Consider the following 20,239-nt stretch of genomic DNA (forward strand, 5'->3'; position numbering starts at 1 on the left):
GTGAAGCCTGTAAAAAATCTGGTTTATCACAAATGGATTTTAGTTCCAAATATAATACAAAGGTCAGAATTTATTAGTGAAATCTCAAACAAAATGATAAAAAGAAACAAACCTCTTTTTCTTTCTGTTGGGTATCCACTTTCTCTTTCAATCTTTTATATTCAAACTCCATTTTGTCTGCTTTTTTTGACTCTTCACACAACCTACTTTGAAGCTCCACAACCTACATTAATGAAATGTTGTACAATTTGGAAATTTTATTATATTCACTGTTTTTGAAATCCAACAAATGACAATGCAAAACTGGCACAGTGATTTTATTTTGTTTGTTGTACAAATATTTGGTAAAGTCAAAAGTAAGCCAAAATACTGCACTGTCAAAATCCAAAATCCAAAATCCAAAATAAAATCACGAAACTACAGCATATACTATCAACCACTGTCGTCATCATCATCGTCATTAACAAGGTCATTACTAAGATACAAAGGATAGGAAAAGTACTCTATTTTCTCCATTTTATACACAAACTGATTCGCCACATCAGCATGGTTTATTGATGGGTAAATCTTGCTTGCTTACCAGATTTTGAGGGATACAATTAACAGGGCTGATAATGGGGAATTAGAATGTGGATTTTCACACGGCATTTCAGAAGATGACACACAAAAATAAAATGGATACAATTTGAATTGCCTTCGAGTTGCGGGTAACAGGGATAAAGAATTGCTTAAAGGACAATTTAAAAAAAGGAAATACCAGGTCATTTTCAGGTTGGAAAGGCTGTTATTGGTGACCTGACTTAAGGATTTGTAATGGGCCCTCACAATATTTGACCATAAATTACTTTCGTAAAAGTCATAAATGACTTGCATGAAAATACAGAATGCAACATATCATACGTGCTGATGATATGAAGCTGCCTGGGAAAGTGAACTGTGAAAAGGATACAAAGTCTCTGCAAAGGAACATGGAAAGATTATGCCAGTTGGAATGAAGCTGCAAAAGGGGGAACAATCGGAAAATGTGACGTTGACCACTCTGCCAGGGAGAACAAAAAAGTTGAATATTATTAATTCATAAGAAACTAGTAAAGGTTTCGGTTCAAACGAATCCAGGTGCACTGGTTCAGAGGAAGCAGAGGATAAACAAGAAGGGACAGCGAACAGTCAAGAATCAAAGTGGCACGGTGACCTTCTTCATGGGATGGAGTTCTAAATTAAGGAAATCTTGCTGACAACATGTTTGGAGTACAGATTCCTGTGGAAAGATATTCTGCCAATGGAGTAGGTGCACTGTAGTCACAGAGTCATAGAGTGATACAGTGTGGAAATGGGCCCTTTGGCTAACTTGCCCACACTGGCCAACATGTCCCAGCTACACTAGTCCCACCTGCCTGCGCTTGGTCCATATCCCTCCAAACCTGTCCAATCCAAGTACCTATCTGTTTCTTAAATGATCAGATAGTCCCAGCATCAAGTACCTCCTCTGGCAGCTTGTTCCATACACCCTCCACCCTTTGTGTGAAAAAGTTACCCCTCGGATTCTTATTAAATCTTTTCCCCTTCACCTTGAACTTATGTCCTTTGGCCCTCGATTCCCCTACTCCGGGCAACTCTATGCATCTACCCGATCTATTCCTCTCATGATCTTGTACACCTCCATAAGATCACCCCTCATCCTCCTGCGCTCCAAGGAATAGCGACCCAGCCTACTCAACCTCTCCCTATAGCTCACACCATCTAGTTTTGGCAACATCCTCGTAAATCTTTTCTGAACCTTTTCAAGCTTGACAATATCTTCCCTATAACATGGTGCCCACAAACAGAACACAATATTGTAAATGGGGTCTCACCAGTGTCTTATATAACTGGAACATGACCTCCCAAACTGCAACGTGACCTCCCAAAATGCAGATTTGTAAGTATGATTTAGAGATTAAGGGATATTCCATAAAGAGTCACTGAGGAAGCTTGAGCCATATTCACAGTAGTTTAAAAGAACACAAGGTTCTGGAATAGATGGACAGTGCCATGGTGGCAGTATACTCTTGGTGATTAGCTCAAATCTAGAAAAAAGGCCTATTTAGGAACATTTTCATTGACATTGATTTCCAGCTAAGAAAGATTTGAATGCTTTTTGTTAAACATATGCAAGTGGTTCGGGAGATATGATCATCATTTGGCAAAATACAGTGCCCTCCATAATGTTTGGGACAAAGACCCATCATTTATTTATTTGCCTCTGTACTCCACAATTTGAGATTTGTAAAATAAAAAAATCACATGTGGTTAAAGTGCACACTGTCAGATTTTAATAAAGGCCATTTTTGTACATTTTGGTTTCACCATGTAGAAATTACAGCAATGTTTATACATAGTGTGTCCCCCCCATTTCAGGGCACCATAATGTTTGGGACACAGTAATGTCATGTAAACGAAAGTAGTCATGTTTAGTATTTTGTTCCATATCCTTTATATGCAATGACTGCTTGAAATCTGCGATTCATGGACATCACCAGTTGCTGGGTGTCTTCACTGGTGATGCTCTGCCAGGCCTGTATTGCAGCCATCTTCAGCTTATGCTTGTTTTGGGGGCTAGTCCCCCTCAGGTATGCTCAATTGGGTTCAGATCGGGTGATTGACTTGACCACTCAAGAATTGATCATTTTATAGCTTTGAAAAACTCCTTTTTTGCTTCAGCAGTATGTTTGGGATCATTGTCTTGCTGTAGAATGAACCGCCGGCCAATGTGTTTTGAGGCATTTGGTTGAACTTGAGCAAATAGGATGTGTCTATACAGTTCATAATTCATTATGCTACTACCATCAGCAGTTGTATCATCAATGAAGATAAGTGAGCCAGTACCTTCAGCAGCCATACATGCCCAGGCCATAACACCCCCACCACTGTGTTTCACAGGTGAGTTGGTATGCTTTGGATTTTGGGCAGTTCCTTCTCTCCTCCATACTTTACTCTTGCCATCACTCTGATATAAGTAAATCTTCATCTCATCTGTCCACAAGACCTTTTTCCAGAACTGTGGTTGCTCTTTTTAGTACTTCTTGGCAAACTGTAACCCGGCCATTCTATTTTTGCAGTTAACCAGCGGTTTGCATCTTGCAGTGTAGCCTCTGTATTTCTGTTCATGAAGTCTTCTGCTGACAGTGGTCATTGACAAATCCACACCCGACTCCTGAAGAGTGTTTCTGATCTGTCGGACAGGTGCTTGGCTTTTTTTCTTTATTATAGAGTGAATTCTTCTGTCATGAGCTGTGGAGGTCTTCTTTGGCCTGTCATTCCCTTTGCATTTAGTAAGCTCACCAGTGCTCTCTTTCTTCTTAATGATGTTCCAAACAGTTGATTTTGGTAAGCCTAAGGTTTTCACTGATGTCTCTGACAGTTTTATTCTTGTTTCTCAGTCTCATAATGGCTTCTTTAACTTTCATTGGCACAACTTTGTTCCTCATGTTGATAAACAGCAATACAAGTTTCCAAAGGTGATGGAAAGACTGGAGGCAAAACTAGATGCAGAGAGCTCTCTTATACCTGCATTAAAGAGGCAATTACAAACGTCTGTGAAGCCATGTCCCAAACATTATGCTGCCCTGAAATGGTGAAACCAAAATGTATAAAAATACCCTTTAATAAAATCTGATACTTTAACCACATGTGATTTTTTAACCTTAACCACATGCGATTATTAACCACTTTAACCACATGTGATTTTTTCTATTACAAATCTCAAATTGTGAAGAACAGAGGCAAATAAATAAATGATAGGTCTTTGTCCCAAACATTATGGAGGGCACTGTAGATGAGGCACTGAATCAGCTATGATCTTACTGAAAACAGTGCAAGCTCAAAGGAAAATATGATCGATTCCTGCTTCTCATTCATATTTTCAACATTATTTGCAATTTCACACCTGTCTCTTGTATGTTTCCAGTTGAGCTCGTGCAGCATTTGCTTTCCGTAGCTCCTCCTCCAGACTGACTGTGTTCTGCATGTACATAGTATTCTTCTCTTCAAGGAGCTTCACCTGCCGGCGCAAGTCACCCAGATCTTCTAGCTTCTTTTTATATGATTCCACCATGCCTTCCAATTTACCCACTTTATCAGAAGAATGCCTGGAACAAAAAGTGGTTTTATTTAAATAGCACACTTTCTTGGCCTCAAAGTATACCAGGCTGCAATTAATTTTGTTGCATTGTCTAATGCATTGCCAATAGTTTCTTGGAACAATGAAATGGCAAATTGTTGTTCAAGCAGCTTGAAAATGTCTAAAAATTATGAAATCTTTGGATATATGATGCAGGTTAAGAATGACCTTCCAAAGTCAGGTATTATAATTATGCTTCCATGAACTACATCAGACGGAAACATTAATCGTATGTTTGTTGATACTCAGTTGATAAACATCTGGTGGCGTTGGTAACTATTTAGGTCTATAAAGGAATGGAGTATTATAATGTGTTAATTGGGATTTCAACTTTATAGATTGAATGAACAGCTCTGGTGTTCTTTCTAGTGTAAGCTCAATTAACAACTCTGATGTTCCATTGTGTTCAGCAACTGACCAGAGGATTCTGCTGATCACACAAGTGTATCCATCATTGTACTGCGCATAGACATAAACTACTGGAGTAACTCAGCGGGACAGGCAGCATCTCTGGATAGAAGGAATGATTGATGTTTCGGGTCGAAACCGTTCTTCAGACTGAAAGTCAGGGGAGAGGGAGACACAGAGATATGGAAAGGAAAGGTGCAAGAACAAGATATCAAAGGGGACAAAGTTCCAAAGAAAATGTTGAATAGATCATTATTAGCTAGGGGAAGGTGACAACAAAGCATACAAATATAAAATTAAATCAGGATGGGGGAGGGATGGAGAGAAAGGGAAAGTTATTTAAGGGTTACTTAAAGTTATAGGTCGATATTTGTACCACTGGGTTGTAAGCTGCCCAAGCGAAACATGAGGTGCTGTTCCTCTAATTTGCATTAGGCCTCACTCTGACAGTGGAAGAGGCCCAGGACAGAAAGGCCAGTATGGGAATGGGAGGGGGAATTAAAGTGTTTAATGACTGGAAGATCATGTAGGTTTAGGCGGATTAAGCGGAGGTGTTCAGCGAAACGATCGCTGAGCCTGCACTTGGTCCTGCCAATATATAGGAGTCCACACCTGAAACAGTGGATAGAGTAGATGAAGTTGGAAGAGGTACAGGTGCAGATTTGTTTCGCTGAACACCTCCGCTCAGTCCGCAAGTCATATCAGCTTCAAAGTAGTCTTGTTGAGTCTTATTGTTTGTTGTCGTTCTCACTTAACACACACCTAATAATGGCCTGTTTGCTGAGAACTTTGTTTAGCCAGAGGGGTGAATCTGTGGAATCAATTGCCACAGACAGCTGTGGAGCCCAAGACATTGGGTATTTTAAAAGTGGAGATTGATAGGTTCTTGATTAGGAAGGGCGTAAAAGGTTACAAGGAGAAGGCAGGGAAATGGGGTTGAGAGGAAAAAATAATCAGCCATGAATGAATGGCAGAGTAGACTCGATGGGCAGAATGTACTAATTCTACTCCTATGTCTTCCGGTCTTATGGAAAGAGAAAGGTGGATAGACAATTTTAAAAAAATGAGAATACCTCAGGACATCCATTTCATCCTTTAAAGATTGGGCTTCCTCTGCAAGGCTCGTAAGTTCTTCATTCTGCTGTCGTAGTTCTAGAAGTTCTTTCTCCAGTTCCTCACATCGAATCCTATAATCATCTTTTGCAGCTTCCAGCCTGAAATAATCATATAAATTGAACGTTAACCTTTACATCTGCACTTTAGTCTGTTTGAACTGTTTTGACTATTTTACTGTTGTAATGTTCTTTTTACAAACCATGTTCTTGGGGTATCTAAATCTAAATTTTATTAGTTATTTAAGTTATGACATCGGATGGAAGCTGCATACCAAATCTCATTGCGCTTATGTGCAATGACAATAAAAGATATTATTATTATTATTATTATTAAATATTTTAGTTAATCTTGAAGACTGCAACAAATTGACCCGATTACAAATTATGGATTAAAATTCTATATATTCAGCAATAATAAAGATTTAGTCAATAACAATAAAAATGAGTAAAAACAGTGCTGGAGGAACAGCGGGTCAGGGATCATCTGTGGAGGGATGGCGGGTTCGAGAACAGCTTTTTCCCAGCAACCATCAGGCTTTTGAATACTGCACAATGTTAACATCAGCAACTATGAGCTTCTATGGACTGTATTTTTGATCACACTTGGTTTTGCATTATTTGGTGACCTTGTATTACAGTCATTGATTTATTGATGATTCTGTATTTATTTATGTGTTATTGCGTTTACAGGCCTGTTAAGCTGCAGCAAGTAAAAATTGTTGCACAGTTGGTACATACGACAATTAAACACTCTTGACTTCAAGTTCCTCCAGCAGTTTGTATTAGTTCAAGATTCCAGCATCTGCAATCATTCATATCTCAAAGATTATGGGTTCTTGGTTCTCCAACAATAAACATATTTCCTTCAGAGTTTTCTCTCTGCTTATTAAGCTAAACTGTAATATCAAGTTTGAAGAATGGGGAAAAACACAAAGTGCTAGAGGAACTCAGCATCTATAGAAGGAAAGGACAGAGTTAGCCATTTCTGCTCCCCAGCAACAGAACCAGATATGGAGCCTATTTAAGTCTCTCTTCCAATTACTTTTTGAATATTTTTATCTGGTAATGGTCGTAAACCTCAAACTGCCCACACTCTATAGTATTAGAGTACGGGATTGCATTATTAGTGTAGGAGTCAGCAATCTTCACCTCCTCCAAGGCTGGGTAAGTGGCTGATGCGTCTGTGGGGGAACATTTATGGGACCAGTCTGCATAATTCTATTGGTTTCCAGATAGTTATGGAAAAGGATAGGAGTCATCCTCAATCTACAGCCTCAAAAAAAGGCTACTTTTTATGGCATTATGCAGGAACATACAAAGGTTAATTAGGCGAGGATATTAACAGGTAAAGGGATGTCTGGCATGTGGAAGGCTTTTAAAAGTGAGATTACAAGATTTCAGAGCCAGCATATTCCTGTTAGAGTGAAGGACAAGGCTGGTGGGGTGTGAGTGATGAGGGATTTTGTGGCTCCCTTATGGAAAAAGAAAGAGGCATATGCCAAGTATTGGCAGTTAGGATCAGGCAAATCCATGGAATATGATGGATGTAGGAGTACATACAAGAAAATTAGCAGATTGGTGCTGGGTCCTTTATTGTCCATCAAATATATTAAAAATTTGGAAGAGAATGTAGGTTGTGGCATGATTACTAAGTTTGCAAATTACACCAAACTTGATGATATAGTGGACAATTAAGGTAATGTTCTAAGGTTACATTAGTATCTAGATCAACTGGGACAGGGGGAAAGGGAGTGACTAATGGAATTTAATTCAGACAGGTATGAAGTGTTGCATTTTGTAAATTTAAGGGCCTATCCCACTTTGCCGTCATTTGCGCGCCATTTATGCGACCTCGTCATCGCGTTGAGACGCACGGGTAGCTTGTGGGCCGCGCGGGACAGTCGCATGGAGAAGTGCCGAGGGGTATGGAGTTGCACACGGTATCGTGCGGCGCTCCAGGATTTTGTAGGGCACAAAATCTTCACGCGCCTCCGGCGTGACGTATCGCGTACGCATTGCAGTCGCACGCAGGCGTCCTGACCTCGTACGTGTAGCGCGTGGTGACGCGCGCCGCCCATACGCAGTCAGCCACAATGAGAAAATAATTACACCGTAAGCATCAATGCTTTCAGAATAATGCCTTCAGAGTAACACCTTAATAAGTATTTTTGAAACATCCTTAGTTAAGGATGTTTCAAAAGTTAACATCCAGGTAAGGATTGCAGATTTTATATCCTAAAAGAACACTAGTAACCAAATTAGTTTTTTTTTAAATAACCACCAACAATTTTACTAACAATTTTAAAAAAAATTTGCAGACTAATTCTTAAGCTGGGTTCAAACCCTCAAACTGCTATAATGGAATACAATTTTGTGTTTGTTGGGAGTAATTCAGAAAGTTTAAAAGTAAATGAATTTTTCCAGCTTTGACAATAATTTTATCAATGTTTCACTTAACAAATGATGTCAATACGTTGACTAATTCTACTGGCAGAGCAGGTAAAATATTTGAAGGCGCATGATGACGGGTGACGACGCGCGCGACCGTTGTGCGTCAGTCACTGCCGGCCTGTCGCGTAATTGACGGCCGTCAAGTATTAAAATCAGGCCCCTAAACCACACACAGAGAATAGCTGGGCCCTGGGGAGTGTTATTTAATGGCAAGCCCTTGGGATACAAGTACATAGTTCCCTCTGAAAGTGCCAAAACAGTGTAGTTAGTAATGAAGAAATCCCATAGTCACTCCATATTGCAATGCAACCCTCTTAAAGCATCAAACTAAATCTATTTGATTTATCCATTCAATAATTCTGTAAACAAGCAGAATCATTTGCTGCATCAGTATTGTCTGTGCCAGACTCAACTAAAATCACCTTATTACAACAATTTCTTGCATTTTACTTTGTGGAATATTGTACCGTCAGAGGTGTGACTGAAAATCTGCTGACCCAATTCAATCATTACCTGCAAAATCCAATCATGTGACGAATCGGTGTTATAGAAACAATAGAATAGTTTTAAATCTCAGTTTTGCACCCAAATTCATCTTTGCGGACCCCTTTGCAAAAACAAAATCCAAAGAACTCACTGGGTAATCGTGTCAATGTGAAAAGAATCTCTAAATAAATTTTTGTGAATGCCTTTTGGTTTCAAGTGTCGGCTCCAACACTGTTTGCTGGGCAATTTGGCAATGTTCTCCCTAACACTAAAGATGCTGTTGTGAACTACAATGTTGACATTTTCTGGTAATGGGGATTATAGCAAGTGAAGATCAGCATGTTTCACCACTGTCGCTAAACATGCATGGGAAATAACAGGAAGTTCAATAACTCCCTCAACCCTGATCTACAGACCCATTTGTCCTTCTGGTAGATCCTGACATTTGAAAGCCTTTACACTATTTCCAAACGTCTCTGATGTTTTGAAAGTCAGAATAACTAAATACAAGAATACCAAAATGAACTTTTTAAAAACAAATTTAAAAAAAACCCACCAAGTATTAAAAACATAAATATCCATAATAATAAAGAAATGAATTTAAAAATCCTGTGCAATGCAGGTTAAATGAATAGGGCCATGCTATATGTAACATCTACTGGAACAACACTGGTGGAGCAGGAACAAATTGTAACAAGTCATTTAGTTCATCAATTTATCAATCTAGCTGAACTCAATGATGTGTCCAGAAATGGGCCAGAGATCTGCTGTACATGCATCTGACCTCCAATACATACTCAATTTCTGTGCTGTGGTGTACGGTACGAAAGTCCAGAGTACGCGGTTGCATGTTGCGGCTAGTTGGAGATTCTCTAGGGACAGACTAGCTAGCTTTAAGACCAACAACATTTTTTGACATGTACCTGAAAGTCTCTTCCTGAAGTTGTTCCAACTGCGATTGCAGTTGGAGGTGTCTACGTCCTGCTGGGCTGTTGGGATCTTCAATAGAATCAGACTGATTGAGTCGCTCCATAAGGGTCTGATTTTCTACTAATAAACTACCTTTTTCTTCTTGCAGAGCTGCAACCTGCATAAATTGACAGAAATAAATATAATTTTTTTTTGATCGTCTACAGAAATGTAAATTACGCAATATATTTTAAACAATTTATTTTTTCTTAAAATAGCAAAAACTTCACTTTGGAAAATCGCCCAAGACTTTTCATCAGTGTGACGAGACAAAAACTGAAATATTATGATGTTCCAAGACGGTGGTTGAGGATCTGATTTAAAGCCATGCCTTAATGGAAAAAAAGTTGAGAGATTGAAACACGTGAATGCTTAGGGAAGGAAGTTTAGAGTCTATGCTTGGAGATACACCAACTAATTGATAATACTAAAGTATTTTAATGTAAATTGCGTCTACATTCCCATTATATTTTTAATTGACAGAGTCAACTATAAATGACCTCCTCAATAGGAATTTCCAGTTTAGACTCACACCAACTTGATATTTAATAATTTTAAAGTGATGGATTTGAGTTTGCTTGCTCTACCATACTACCTGATTCATCAGCAATTCTGCTACCTAAAGTGTCCATAAGAGCTATTTTGTTAAAAAAAAAAAGGGCATGAATGTTTGTATATTTCATTTCTTTTGTGGGCTAAGAAAGGTTTTTTTTTTAAATTTAATTTTAATGTTTTAAATAGGCAATTGCCAAACCAAATTAATCTTGCAGTACATCCAAATCATACTCTCCCACAAGCCTTTTACCCTTGATAATTAAATTCCTGTTTTATCTGTCAACAGCTTTATCTGCATTGGGAGGAATGGAAAACCATGGCTCCCAGGGTAAACCCACACTGTCAAAATGTCTTTGTCTTTGCAATGTGGGAGGAAAGGTGGAACCACTGTGGTCATGGTGGTGCAGCGGTAGAGTTGCTGCCTTAGAGCAAATGCAGCGCCGGAGACCCGGGTTCGATGCCGACTACGGGTGTTGTCTGTACGGAGTTTGTACGTTCTCTCCGTGACCTGCATGAGTTTTCTCCGATATCTTCGGTTTACTCCCACATTCCAAAAATGTACAGGTTTGTAGGTTAATTGGCTTGGTAAATGTAAAAATTCACCCTAGTGGGTGTAGGATAGTGTTAATGTGCGGGGATCACTGGTCGGCGCGGAACCGGTGGGCCGAAGGGCCTGTTTATGCGCTGTATCTCTAAACTAAACTCTGCACTAGCTTTTTGAGAGGAAAGATAGAAGCACTTCAGTAATTCTATTCTACACACTGTGAATTGTCCCTGGTGTGCAGGATATGGGTGATTGCTGGTCGGCACGTACTCAATGTTTCCACACTGAATCTCTAAACTAAACTAAGTTAAAATGGTTCAAAAACATAATTTGCTCCATGCACCTAGTGGTCATTCCGTGAAACAACAAACTCGGTCTACAACAGATTCAGTTCGTTATAACCGAATTCCGGTATAAAGAGTTCTGTTAAAACAAGAGTTTATTGTGTTTGGTAACCCAGGGTAAATTAGATGTTCTTGGAACTACTTGCCTTATAATGTTCAACCACTAATGTGTACTATCTAATCTGGAAGTCCTTATAATCTAGTTCACAGGTAAGTATATACATATTATTAGTAAGTGTGCGTCACTCTCTACACACTTACTAAGCCGGTTTTCATCAACTTCAGGATAGTTTTGCAAAACTAACCATTCGTTTTGCTCTTGCTGAAGTATACCTTGATTCTCCCCATCTCCACATCCTCAACCTTGCAAAATTGCGTATCCCCAAATCCGACTTCTTGTACCTCTTTTGAGCTGCCATTGATGGCTTTGCTTTAGGGTAAATCCTAAACTGTGGAATAAAATTTCGAGAGTTCTCTACATCTCCGTTATAAAGATGCACTTGGAATACCAATTGGCACCCATTTTTCCACCTGAATGTGCTCCTATGAAACACATGGAGATACTGTACGTCACCATGTTAAAAATGCTGTGTAAATGTGAAATTCAGTTTCCTCATGCTCAGCCAGATTCCCTGTGACTCTAACCCAGTTTTAGTAAGATCTTTAAAATAATGTCAGTGACAGAAAATGATCTTTTGCCTAACTGCAGATTTTGCATTTCTCTAAAGTTTCACAGGTTTTATTCTAGATGGAGATCTGTGATCATCAGTGCTCCCAGGGATCTGCTAGGCTCTGTTGTTTGTGAAATGGTTAAACGACCTGGATGTAAATATGGATGGGTTGATTATTAAGTGTCTACATGACACTAAAATCAGTAGAGTTACGGACAGTGAGGGAGGCTGCTGACGGATACAGCGGGATATAAATCAGTTATAGATATGGGTGGAGAAATGGTGGATGGTATTTATTCTGAGCAAATTCGGATACGATAGAACTTTATTATCCCAGGAGGGTAATTGATCTGTCAACAGTCATAAAACACATATTACATGAAATTAAAGTGACGAGTGGAAAGCATTGGGTATGTGCATAGATTGGGAGGGGGGGCGGGGAAGGGGGAGGGGAGTTAGTCTATCCCACGACAGAAGCAGGAGGAGTTGTACAGTTTGATAGCCACAGGGAAGAAGGATCTCCTGTGGCGTTCTGTACTGCATGTCGGTCGAACCAGTCTGTTGCTGAAGGTACTCCTTGGGTTGACCAGTGTTTCATGGAGGGGACAAGCTCTCTTGTCCAAGATGCTCCACAGTTTGAGGAGCATCCTCCCCTCCAAGACCACCTCCCATGAATCCAACTATAGCCCCAGGACGGAGCCTGCATTCCTGATGAATTTGTCAAACCTATTGGCGTCAGCGGGCTTCGCCCTGCTGCCCCAGCATACGACAGCGAAGAAGATGGCACTGGCTACCACCGATTGGTAGAATGCAAGGTGTTATACTTTGGAAGGTCAAATGTAAGGGGAAAGTATACGATAATGGCAAGACCCTTAACAGCGCTGATGTGCAAGGAACTTGAGGTCCAAGTCCATAGCTCCCTTTGGACAGAGTTCAGAAGCTCACCAGAAGGCTGCCTGGATTAGATTCATTCCCAGGCTAGAAGGCATAGCTTTAAGGTTGGAGGAGAAAGTTTAAAAGAAATGTGCTGAAAACGTTATTTAAAATATATATATTTACAGAGTGGTGGGTACATGAAACACGCCGCCATGGATAGCAGTGGTGGAAGCAGATATGATAGTTGCATTTATAGAAGCTTTTAGATAGGCACATAGATATGCAAAGAATGGAAGGATATGGTTCACATGCAGACACAAGTGTAGATTAACGACATCATGTTTGGCACAGACATTGTAGGCCAAAGCGTCTGTTCCTATGCTATACTTTTTTTCTATAATATTCTATTGCATCTCCACCTCATCTCACATTTCTCTCCCATGAACTATTATTTTAATCAAATCGATCAATATAAAGTTAGAAACACTGTTCCCATTACATGTGGGTGGAATTGCTTGACCTAGAAACTCAGTTAAAAAGGCCACCTCAAATGAACTAGTCATGTGTATTAGCAAGGAAATGTGTGCTAAATGCAAGGTGACTCACAGAAACAAGCTATTGAAAGGTTATCACATCTTTTCCTTCCCCTCTCTCACAATTTTTTTCTTCTATTGTACCTCCTGTCTTTTTTTTAAATAATTGTTCAAATACTGGTCAGTGTTTTTTTTAAATCTACAAATAGGACAGAAACATGATCTGCAGAGGTGAACAATCTTTGCTGAGTTTGTTTCAGAAAGAGGCCACCTATATTTTACTACTTCTAAGTTCCCGCTACAACAATGGAATGCCTGTTCTTGTTTTTATCTATACAAAAGCAAACAAATATTGTACTGAAAGCATTAAGATGAATTATTCATACTCCTGCCCAACCAAAGAATCTTGATGTTATTTACTGATGCTTTAGATAAATGAGAAGAGTGCTGTCTTAATATCACAGGCACTGAATTTGAAAAATGGACCACTGTGTGGCGAGCAGAGAAGGCTCAATGGTCTAGAATGCTACCCTCTAGAATCAACAGTTCATCAATTCGACAAGCTGTCAGATGAGGGGGGAAAACAGTAAGAATAAAATCCTAATGTTACATCTGGCAGGACCTCTGAATCCAACCTCCGCACTATCCTGCGCTCCTTCTGTCTCCTTACATTATCAAGGTGTATTGTTAAATGCAGCTGGTTTTCTTTTGAGCTACAGCCATTATTAAAAGCAACATCCAATAAGTTTTCAGAAAGATAAAATGCAAACACCACAGGCAACCAAAGCATTATTAGTTAGCGATCTCATAAGAATGGTGTGAATACATTGCTTCAGCTGCATGCTACAATTTGAAAATATAAAGAATAGATTTACCCTTTCTTCTAGTTCAATGCACTCTAATCTCAGTCTAGTAATCACATCTTGAGAAAGGCATGCCTTCAAAGTAAGGCAAATGTGAAAGAGATTAAAATGTATTATCAAACAGGAGACAGCAGAGAGGAAAATGAGCAGTACAAGTAAAACCATACAGTGCCCTCCATAATGTTTGGGACAAAGACCCATAATTTATTTATTTGCCTCTGTTCTCCACAATTTGAGATTTGCAATAGAAAAAAAATCACATGTGGCTAAAGTGCACATTGTCAAATTTTATTAAAGGGTATTTTTATACATTTTGGTTTCACCATGTAGAAATTACATCTGTGTTTATACACAGTCCCCCCATTTCAGGGCATCATAATGTTTGGGACACATGGCTTCACAGGTGTTTGGAATTGCTCAGGTATGTTTAATGCCTCCTTCATGCAAGTATAAGAGAGCTCTTAGCACCTAGTCTTTCCTCCAGTCTTTGCATCACATTTGGAAACTTTTATTGCTGTTTCTGAACATGAGGACCTAAGTTGTGCCAATGAAAGTCAAAGAAGCCATTATGAGACTGAGAAACAAGAATAAAACTGTTAGAGACATCAGCCAAACTTTAGGCTTACCAAAATCAACTGTTTGGAACATCATTAAGAAGAAAGAGAGCACTGGTGAGCTTACTAATCGCAAAGGAACTGGCAGGCCAAGGAACATCTCCACAGCTGATGACAGAAGAATTCTCTCTATAATAAAGAAAAATCCCCAAACACCTGTCCGACAGATCAGATACACTCTTCAGGAGTCAGGTGTGGCTTTGTCAATGACTACTGTCCGCAGAAGACTTCATGAACAGAAATACAGGTGTGGCAACATGCAACCACTGGTTAGCCGCAAAAATAGATGGCCAGGTTCAAGAACGGAACTCACTATCAAAACATGGAGGGGACGGGGGACACAATTTTTTGGCGGCCGCGCGCGCATGCGCACTCACACACGTGCGCGCGAGGCTTCGGAGGCTCAATCCAGCGCTAAATGCAGCTCAACTGCCTGTCTCACCGGGTTAACTACAGCCCTGTCTGGACTGACGGGACACCAGCGCTGCTTCTCCGCGCTGGCCATATTTCCCGCAAGCCCAGGCAGGTTAACCTGGCGGGGATGTCGCCCACCTCTCAAAACATGGGGGGGGACGTGTCCATTCTGCCCCCCCCCCCGGGTTTTCCGCCCCTGGCCAGGTTATAGTTTGCCAAGAAGTACTTAAAAGAGCAACCACAGTTCTGGAAAAAAGGTCTTGTGGACAGATGAGACGAAGATTAACTTATATCAGAGCGATGGCAAGAGCAAAGTATGGAGGAGATAAGGAACTGCCCAAGATCCAAAGCATACCACCTCATCTGTGAAACACGGTGGTGGGGGTATTATGGCCTGGGCATGTATGGATGCTGAAGGTACTGGCTCTCTTATCTTCATTGATGATACAACTGCTGATGGTAGTAGCATAATGAATTCTGAAGTGTATTGATACATCCTATCTGCTCAAGTTCAAACAAATGCCTCAAAACTCATTGGCCAGAGGTTCATTCTACAGCGAGACAATGATCCCAAACATGCTGCTAAAGTTTTTCAAAGCTAAAAAATTGTCAATTTTTGAGTGGCCGTCAATCGCCTGATCTGAACCCAATTGAGCATGCCTTTTATATGCTGAAGAGAAAACTGAAGGGGACTAGCCCCCAAAACAAGCATAAGCTAAAGATGGCTGCATTACAAGCCTGGCAGAGCACCACCAGAGAAGACAACCAGCAACTGGTGATGTCCATGAATCGCAGACTTCAAGCAGTCATTGCATGTAAAGGATATGCAGCAAAATACTATACATGACTACATTATTTTATATGACATTGCTGTGACCCAAACATTATGGTGCCCTGAAATGGGGGGCCATTGTATAAACACTGATGTCATTTCTACGTAGCGAAACCAAAATGTATAAAAATAGCCTTTATTAAAATCTGACAATGTGCTCTTTAACAACATGTGATTTTTTTTCTATTACAAATCTCAAATTGTGGAGTACAGAGGCAAATAAATAAATGATGGGTCTTTGTCCCAAATATTATGGAGGGCGTTGTACACCATAGATAATTAAAAGACATAGCATCCCAACTTTGCCGAAACCAAGGAAAATTAGGGTTATATGAAAGTACCCTTTGTCATGATGCACTTGAACTAGAATGCATCATTGTATCTGCAGATCTGCTGTTATAGGGAGAAATAAAAGGATGAAGCTCAGTTTATGACAAATAAACTTGCATAATAAACTGCTGACCTTAACCCTCATATCCATTCACTATGCTTTCAAAAGATCTATAATCAGGAAATCTAATTTGAAACCGTGATGTTTTAAAATGTAACTGGCGTAGTTAACCTTGCAATGTATAGTATATTCAAGGTGACTAAATAAAGTTCCATTGAATCATTCATACTAAAAGTAATCTTGAGACAAGATACAACAATGATAGTGAGAATTTCATTCCAAGAAGATTAGAGAAAATTTCATTACGAGCAGAGTGAATGTTAGTAAACTGGGGATTTTTTGGGACGCAACTAATAGTCATAGTTATATAGTACGGAAATAGACTCATCGACCCAATTCTTTCATGCCAATCAAGATGCCACATCGAAGCCAGTCCCATTTGCCCACGCCTGGACAGTATCGCTCGAAACCTTTCTTATCCATTTACTTGTTCAAGTGCCTTTTAAATGTTGTTATTGTAGCTGCCTCAGCTATTTCCTCTTGCAACACCTTCCATATATCCACCACCCACTTTGTGGAAAAAGTTGTCCCTCAGATTCCAATTAAATCTTTCTCCTCTCTAAATCTTGATTGGAAAATACTCTGTGCATTCACCCTCTCTATTCCCCATGATTTTTAAACACCTTAACCTAATCATCCCTCAGTCTTTTGCACTATAAGGTATGAAGTACTAGCCTTTCCATCCTCTCCCCTGGGCTCAGGCCCTCAAGTCATGGCACAGCCTCTTAAATCCCGGCATTCTTTCCAGCTTAATGGCATCTTTCCTACTGCTGTTCCAACTTCTACCCGAGATGCCACTTTCAGGAAATTATCAGTTCAGTATAGTTTATTGCCACATGTACCGAGGTACAGTGAAAAGCTTTTGATGCGTGCCAACCAGCTAGCTGAAAGACAATATATTACAATTGAGCCATTCACAGTGTACAGGTACATGATATGGGAATAATGTTTAGTGCAAGGTAAAGGCAGTAAAGTCTGATCAAAGATCGTCCAAGGGTCCTTGATGAGGTAGATAGTAGTTCGGGACTCCTCTCTCGTTGCGATAGGATGGTTCAGTTCCCTGATAACAGCTGGGAAGAAACTGTCCCTGAATCTCAAGGTGTGCGTTTGCACACTTCTACTGTATACCTTTTCCCCGACGGGCGAGGGGAGGAGGCAGTGGCCAGGGTGCGACTCATCCTTGGTTATGCTGCTGGCCTTGCCAAGGTAGAATAAGGTATAAATGGAGTCAAAGGAAGGGAGGTTGGTTTGTGTGATAGTCTGGGATGTGTCCACAATTTGCTGCAATTTCTCGCGGTCTTGGGTGGAGCTGTTCCCAAACCAAGCTGTTATGCATCCAGATAAAATGGTTTCTACGATGCATCTGTAGAAGTTGGCGAGGGTTGTTGGGGATGTGCCAAACTTCCTAAGCCTTCTTAGGAAGTAGAGTCAATGGTATGCTTTCTTAGTCTTTGCTTCAATATGGGTGGTCCAGGGGAAGTGATATTTATTGGTGATATTTACTCATAGGATTTTGAAGTTTTCAACCATCTCTACTTCAGCTCCGTCAATGCAACCTGGGGTAGGTGTACTGCTACGCTTCCTGAAGTCCCTCTGTACTACAACACTCTCAGGGCTCCACCATTCACTATGAAGAACTGTTCTGGTTTGACTTCCCAAAATGCAGCACCTCACACTTGTATAAATTAAACTGCATTTGTCATTCCTCGGCCCAGTTGCCCAACCGAACAAGATACCACCCTAATTCTTGAATGATGAATCGTGATTGATGATCACCGTCAGCTCCAACATAATTTGCCTCAAAAGATACCATGCATTTTTTTTTTTTAATTTGTAAAACCTTTCCTAATAGTTTGCAGGTTTATGAAATTCCATGAACACCCAACTACTGGGTCATATCCTCCAGGAATTCTATTGGGTTTCTCAAGTCAAACTTTCCTTCTAAACTGAGACTATATCTGATTATTTTTTTCTTCATCTACATGTGTTATCAATTTAAACAATTCCCTTACTAGATATATTAAATACATTAAGGTGTGATTTTCCAGTTGGCTATGACTGTTTATTTAAAATAAACATTTTATGGGCTAATCTTCAGAGGTTGCATCTGATTGCTTCATCTTGATGTTTTAAGCAATTTCACTATTTTCCTGACTTGATATATTACATCAAGTAAGATGTATTGCCCAGTTGGCTGTGACTTCTTGAAAAGAAATACTTTACAGTCTGAAGAAGGGTTTCGGCCCGAAACGTCGCCTATTTCCTTCGCTCCATAGATGCTGCTGCACCCGCTGAGTTTCCCCAGCAATTTTGTGTACCTTCGATATTCCAGCATCTGCAGTTCCCTTTTGAATACTTTATAGGCCAATCTTCAGTCTTTACGACCGTGCCTTAAGGCATACAACGCCATTTATTTCATTAGATAACTGGAAACTGAAAGATACATCTATTCAATTCCTTTTAATTTCAGTCTCTATCCTGTTACCTCATGTGTTAAATCATCTCTTCAACTGAACAAGTGTAAAAAAACCTTTAATTTTCCTTCCCCTTTCCCACTAACAATACTGGTCTATCAAACTTTGATTGTTTTCGTTCGAGTATCAGAAGCTGAGGGGAAATGTGATGCACGTTTATAAAATTATGAGGGGCACAGATAGGGTAGATGGTTAGGCGCTTTTTTCCGCATGGGCAGAACATTGAAGGCATAGGTGAAAGGGGCCAAATTTAAAGGAGACGTGCATGGGAACTTTTTTTTAATCCACAGAGAGGTGTAGATGCCTGGAATGCACTGTCAGGTGTTTAGTGTGGGGGGGGGGGGGAAGAGATGAAGGTTGAAGCAGGCAGGATAATGATGTTTAAGAGGCATTTAGACAGGCACATGAACAAGAGAATGGAGGGATATGGATCATGAGCAGCAAAGGACGTTTGCTTGTTTAATTTGGCAAGTTAAAGGGGAGAATCCAGAATAGCAAAATATAGCTTTCCCCACCCATAACACCAAAATGATTTAATGGTTATAAATGATATCATCTCCATAGCTTTAACAGAGGAATGTGATCCACTAATGCCCCAGCTCAACATCACTTTGCTCAAGGAAGTTTCTAGTGATGCAGTTGTACTTCATCTGAATGCTTGACATGGTCAGAATTCTCACACAAATGATACTTGTATCTAGCTCCTAATCTTGCAACACTATGATCCGATATACAACTTTGGGTGCAATCAGGTTTGAGGTGGAATTTCTTTAGCCAAAGGGTAACTACTGCTGTGTCACCTTATCTCAGTACACGTGACAATAAAAAGCCAATACCAAAATTATTAATGTTGGTCTGGGTACACATTATGAAAAGTGTGTTTTAAAAACTTATTCCCAGGAAGCTGATGTGAACTGGGCCACTTTAAGTATCCATCCTTGCTCTTGAAAATAGTGGCAAGGGACCTGCCTGAGTTGTTGCAGTTTTAGGAACAATGGACTTACTGAAATATGATGTTAAACCAGGTCTCATATGTGCCAATTGAAGATACTATCAATTCCAGAGCAGTTATACAAATAGGCTAATTGAATGTTTCAGACGTACCTGCATATCCAGTTCATGGCATCTTTGTGAAATCTCCTCCTTTGCTGCCAATGCTTCATTGAGCTCTTCAGTTGTTTTCTTTAACTGAAAGTAGTAATGGCAAAAGACTTATTTACATTCCTAGATATAGTAAACCAATAGCTATTTCTGCATGGGTAATCCAATGATGAACCTTGTAACCCAGCAAAATAGTATATATGCCACAAAGAACTTCTCCATGTACGAACATTTCTAGTTTTCTGTGTCAGACTCAAACCCTTAGAGCTGAGGTGATGATAATAGACAAATAATTTGTTTTGGCATGTAGTTAAGCTAAATATCACTCAAGACACTTCAGACAGCACAGTTTTACTATGCCAAGAATAGCATGGTGATC

At 39.9% G+C, this 20,239-nt stretch overlaps 1 protein-coding gene across 3 annotated transcripts in view; it reads right to left on the reverse strand.

The window, feature by feature from the left end:
- The window catches only part of hook3 (hook microtubule tethering protein 3), an 80,294-nt gene that overhangs the window by 19,861 nt on the left and 40,194 nt on the right, over positions 1 to 20,239 (reverse strand). For all 3 annotated transcript variants that reach the window (XM_033021396.1, XM_033021403.1, XM_033021388.1), the window contains exons 8-12: positions 19,864 to 19,947; positions 9,543 to 9,706; positions 5,641 to 5,781; positions 3,926 to 4,127; positions 113 to 223 (exon numbers count right to left, since the gene is read on the reverse strand). In XM_033021396.1, the coding sequence (XP_032877287.1) occupies positions 113 to 223; positions 3,926 to 4,127; positions 5,641 to 5,781; positions 9,543 to 9,706; positions 19,864 to 19,947 (702 nt within the window). The remainder of the gene's footprint in view (positions 1 to 112; positions 224 to 3,925; positions 4,128 to 5,640; positions 5,782 to 9,542; positions 9,707 to 19,863; positions 19,948 to 20,239) is intronic.

This window comes from Amblyraja radiata, chromosome 1 (assembly GCF_010909765.2).
Source record: "Amblyraja radiata isolate CabotCenter1 chromosome 1, sAmbRad1.1.pri, whole genome shotgun sequence".
Lineage (NCBI taxonomy): Eukaryota > Metazoa > Chordata > Chondrichthyes > Rajiformes > Rajidae > Amblyraja > Amblyraja radiata.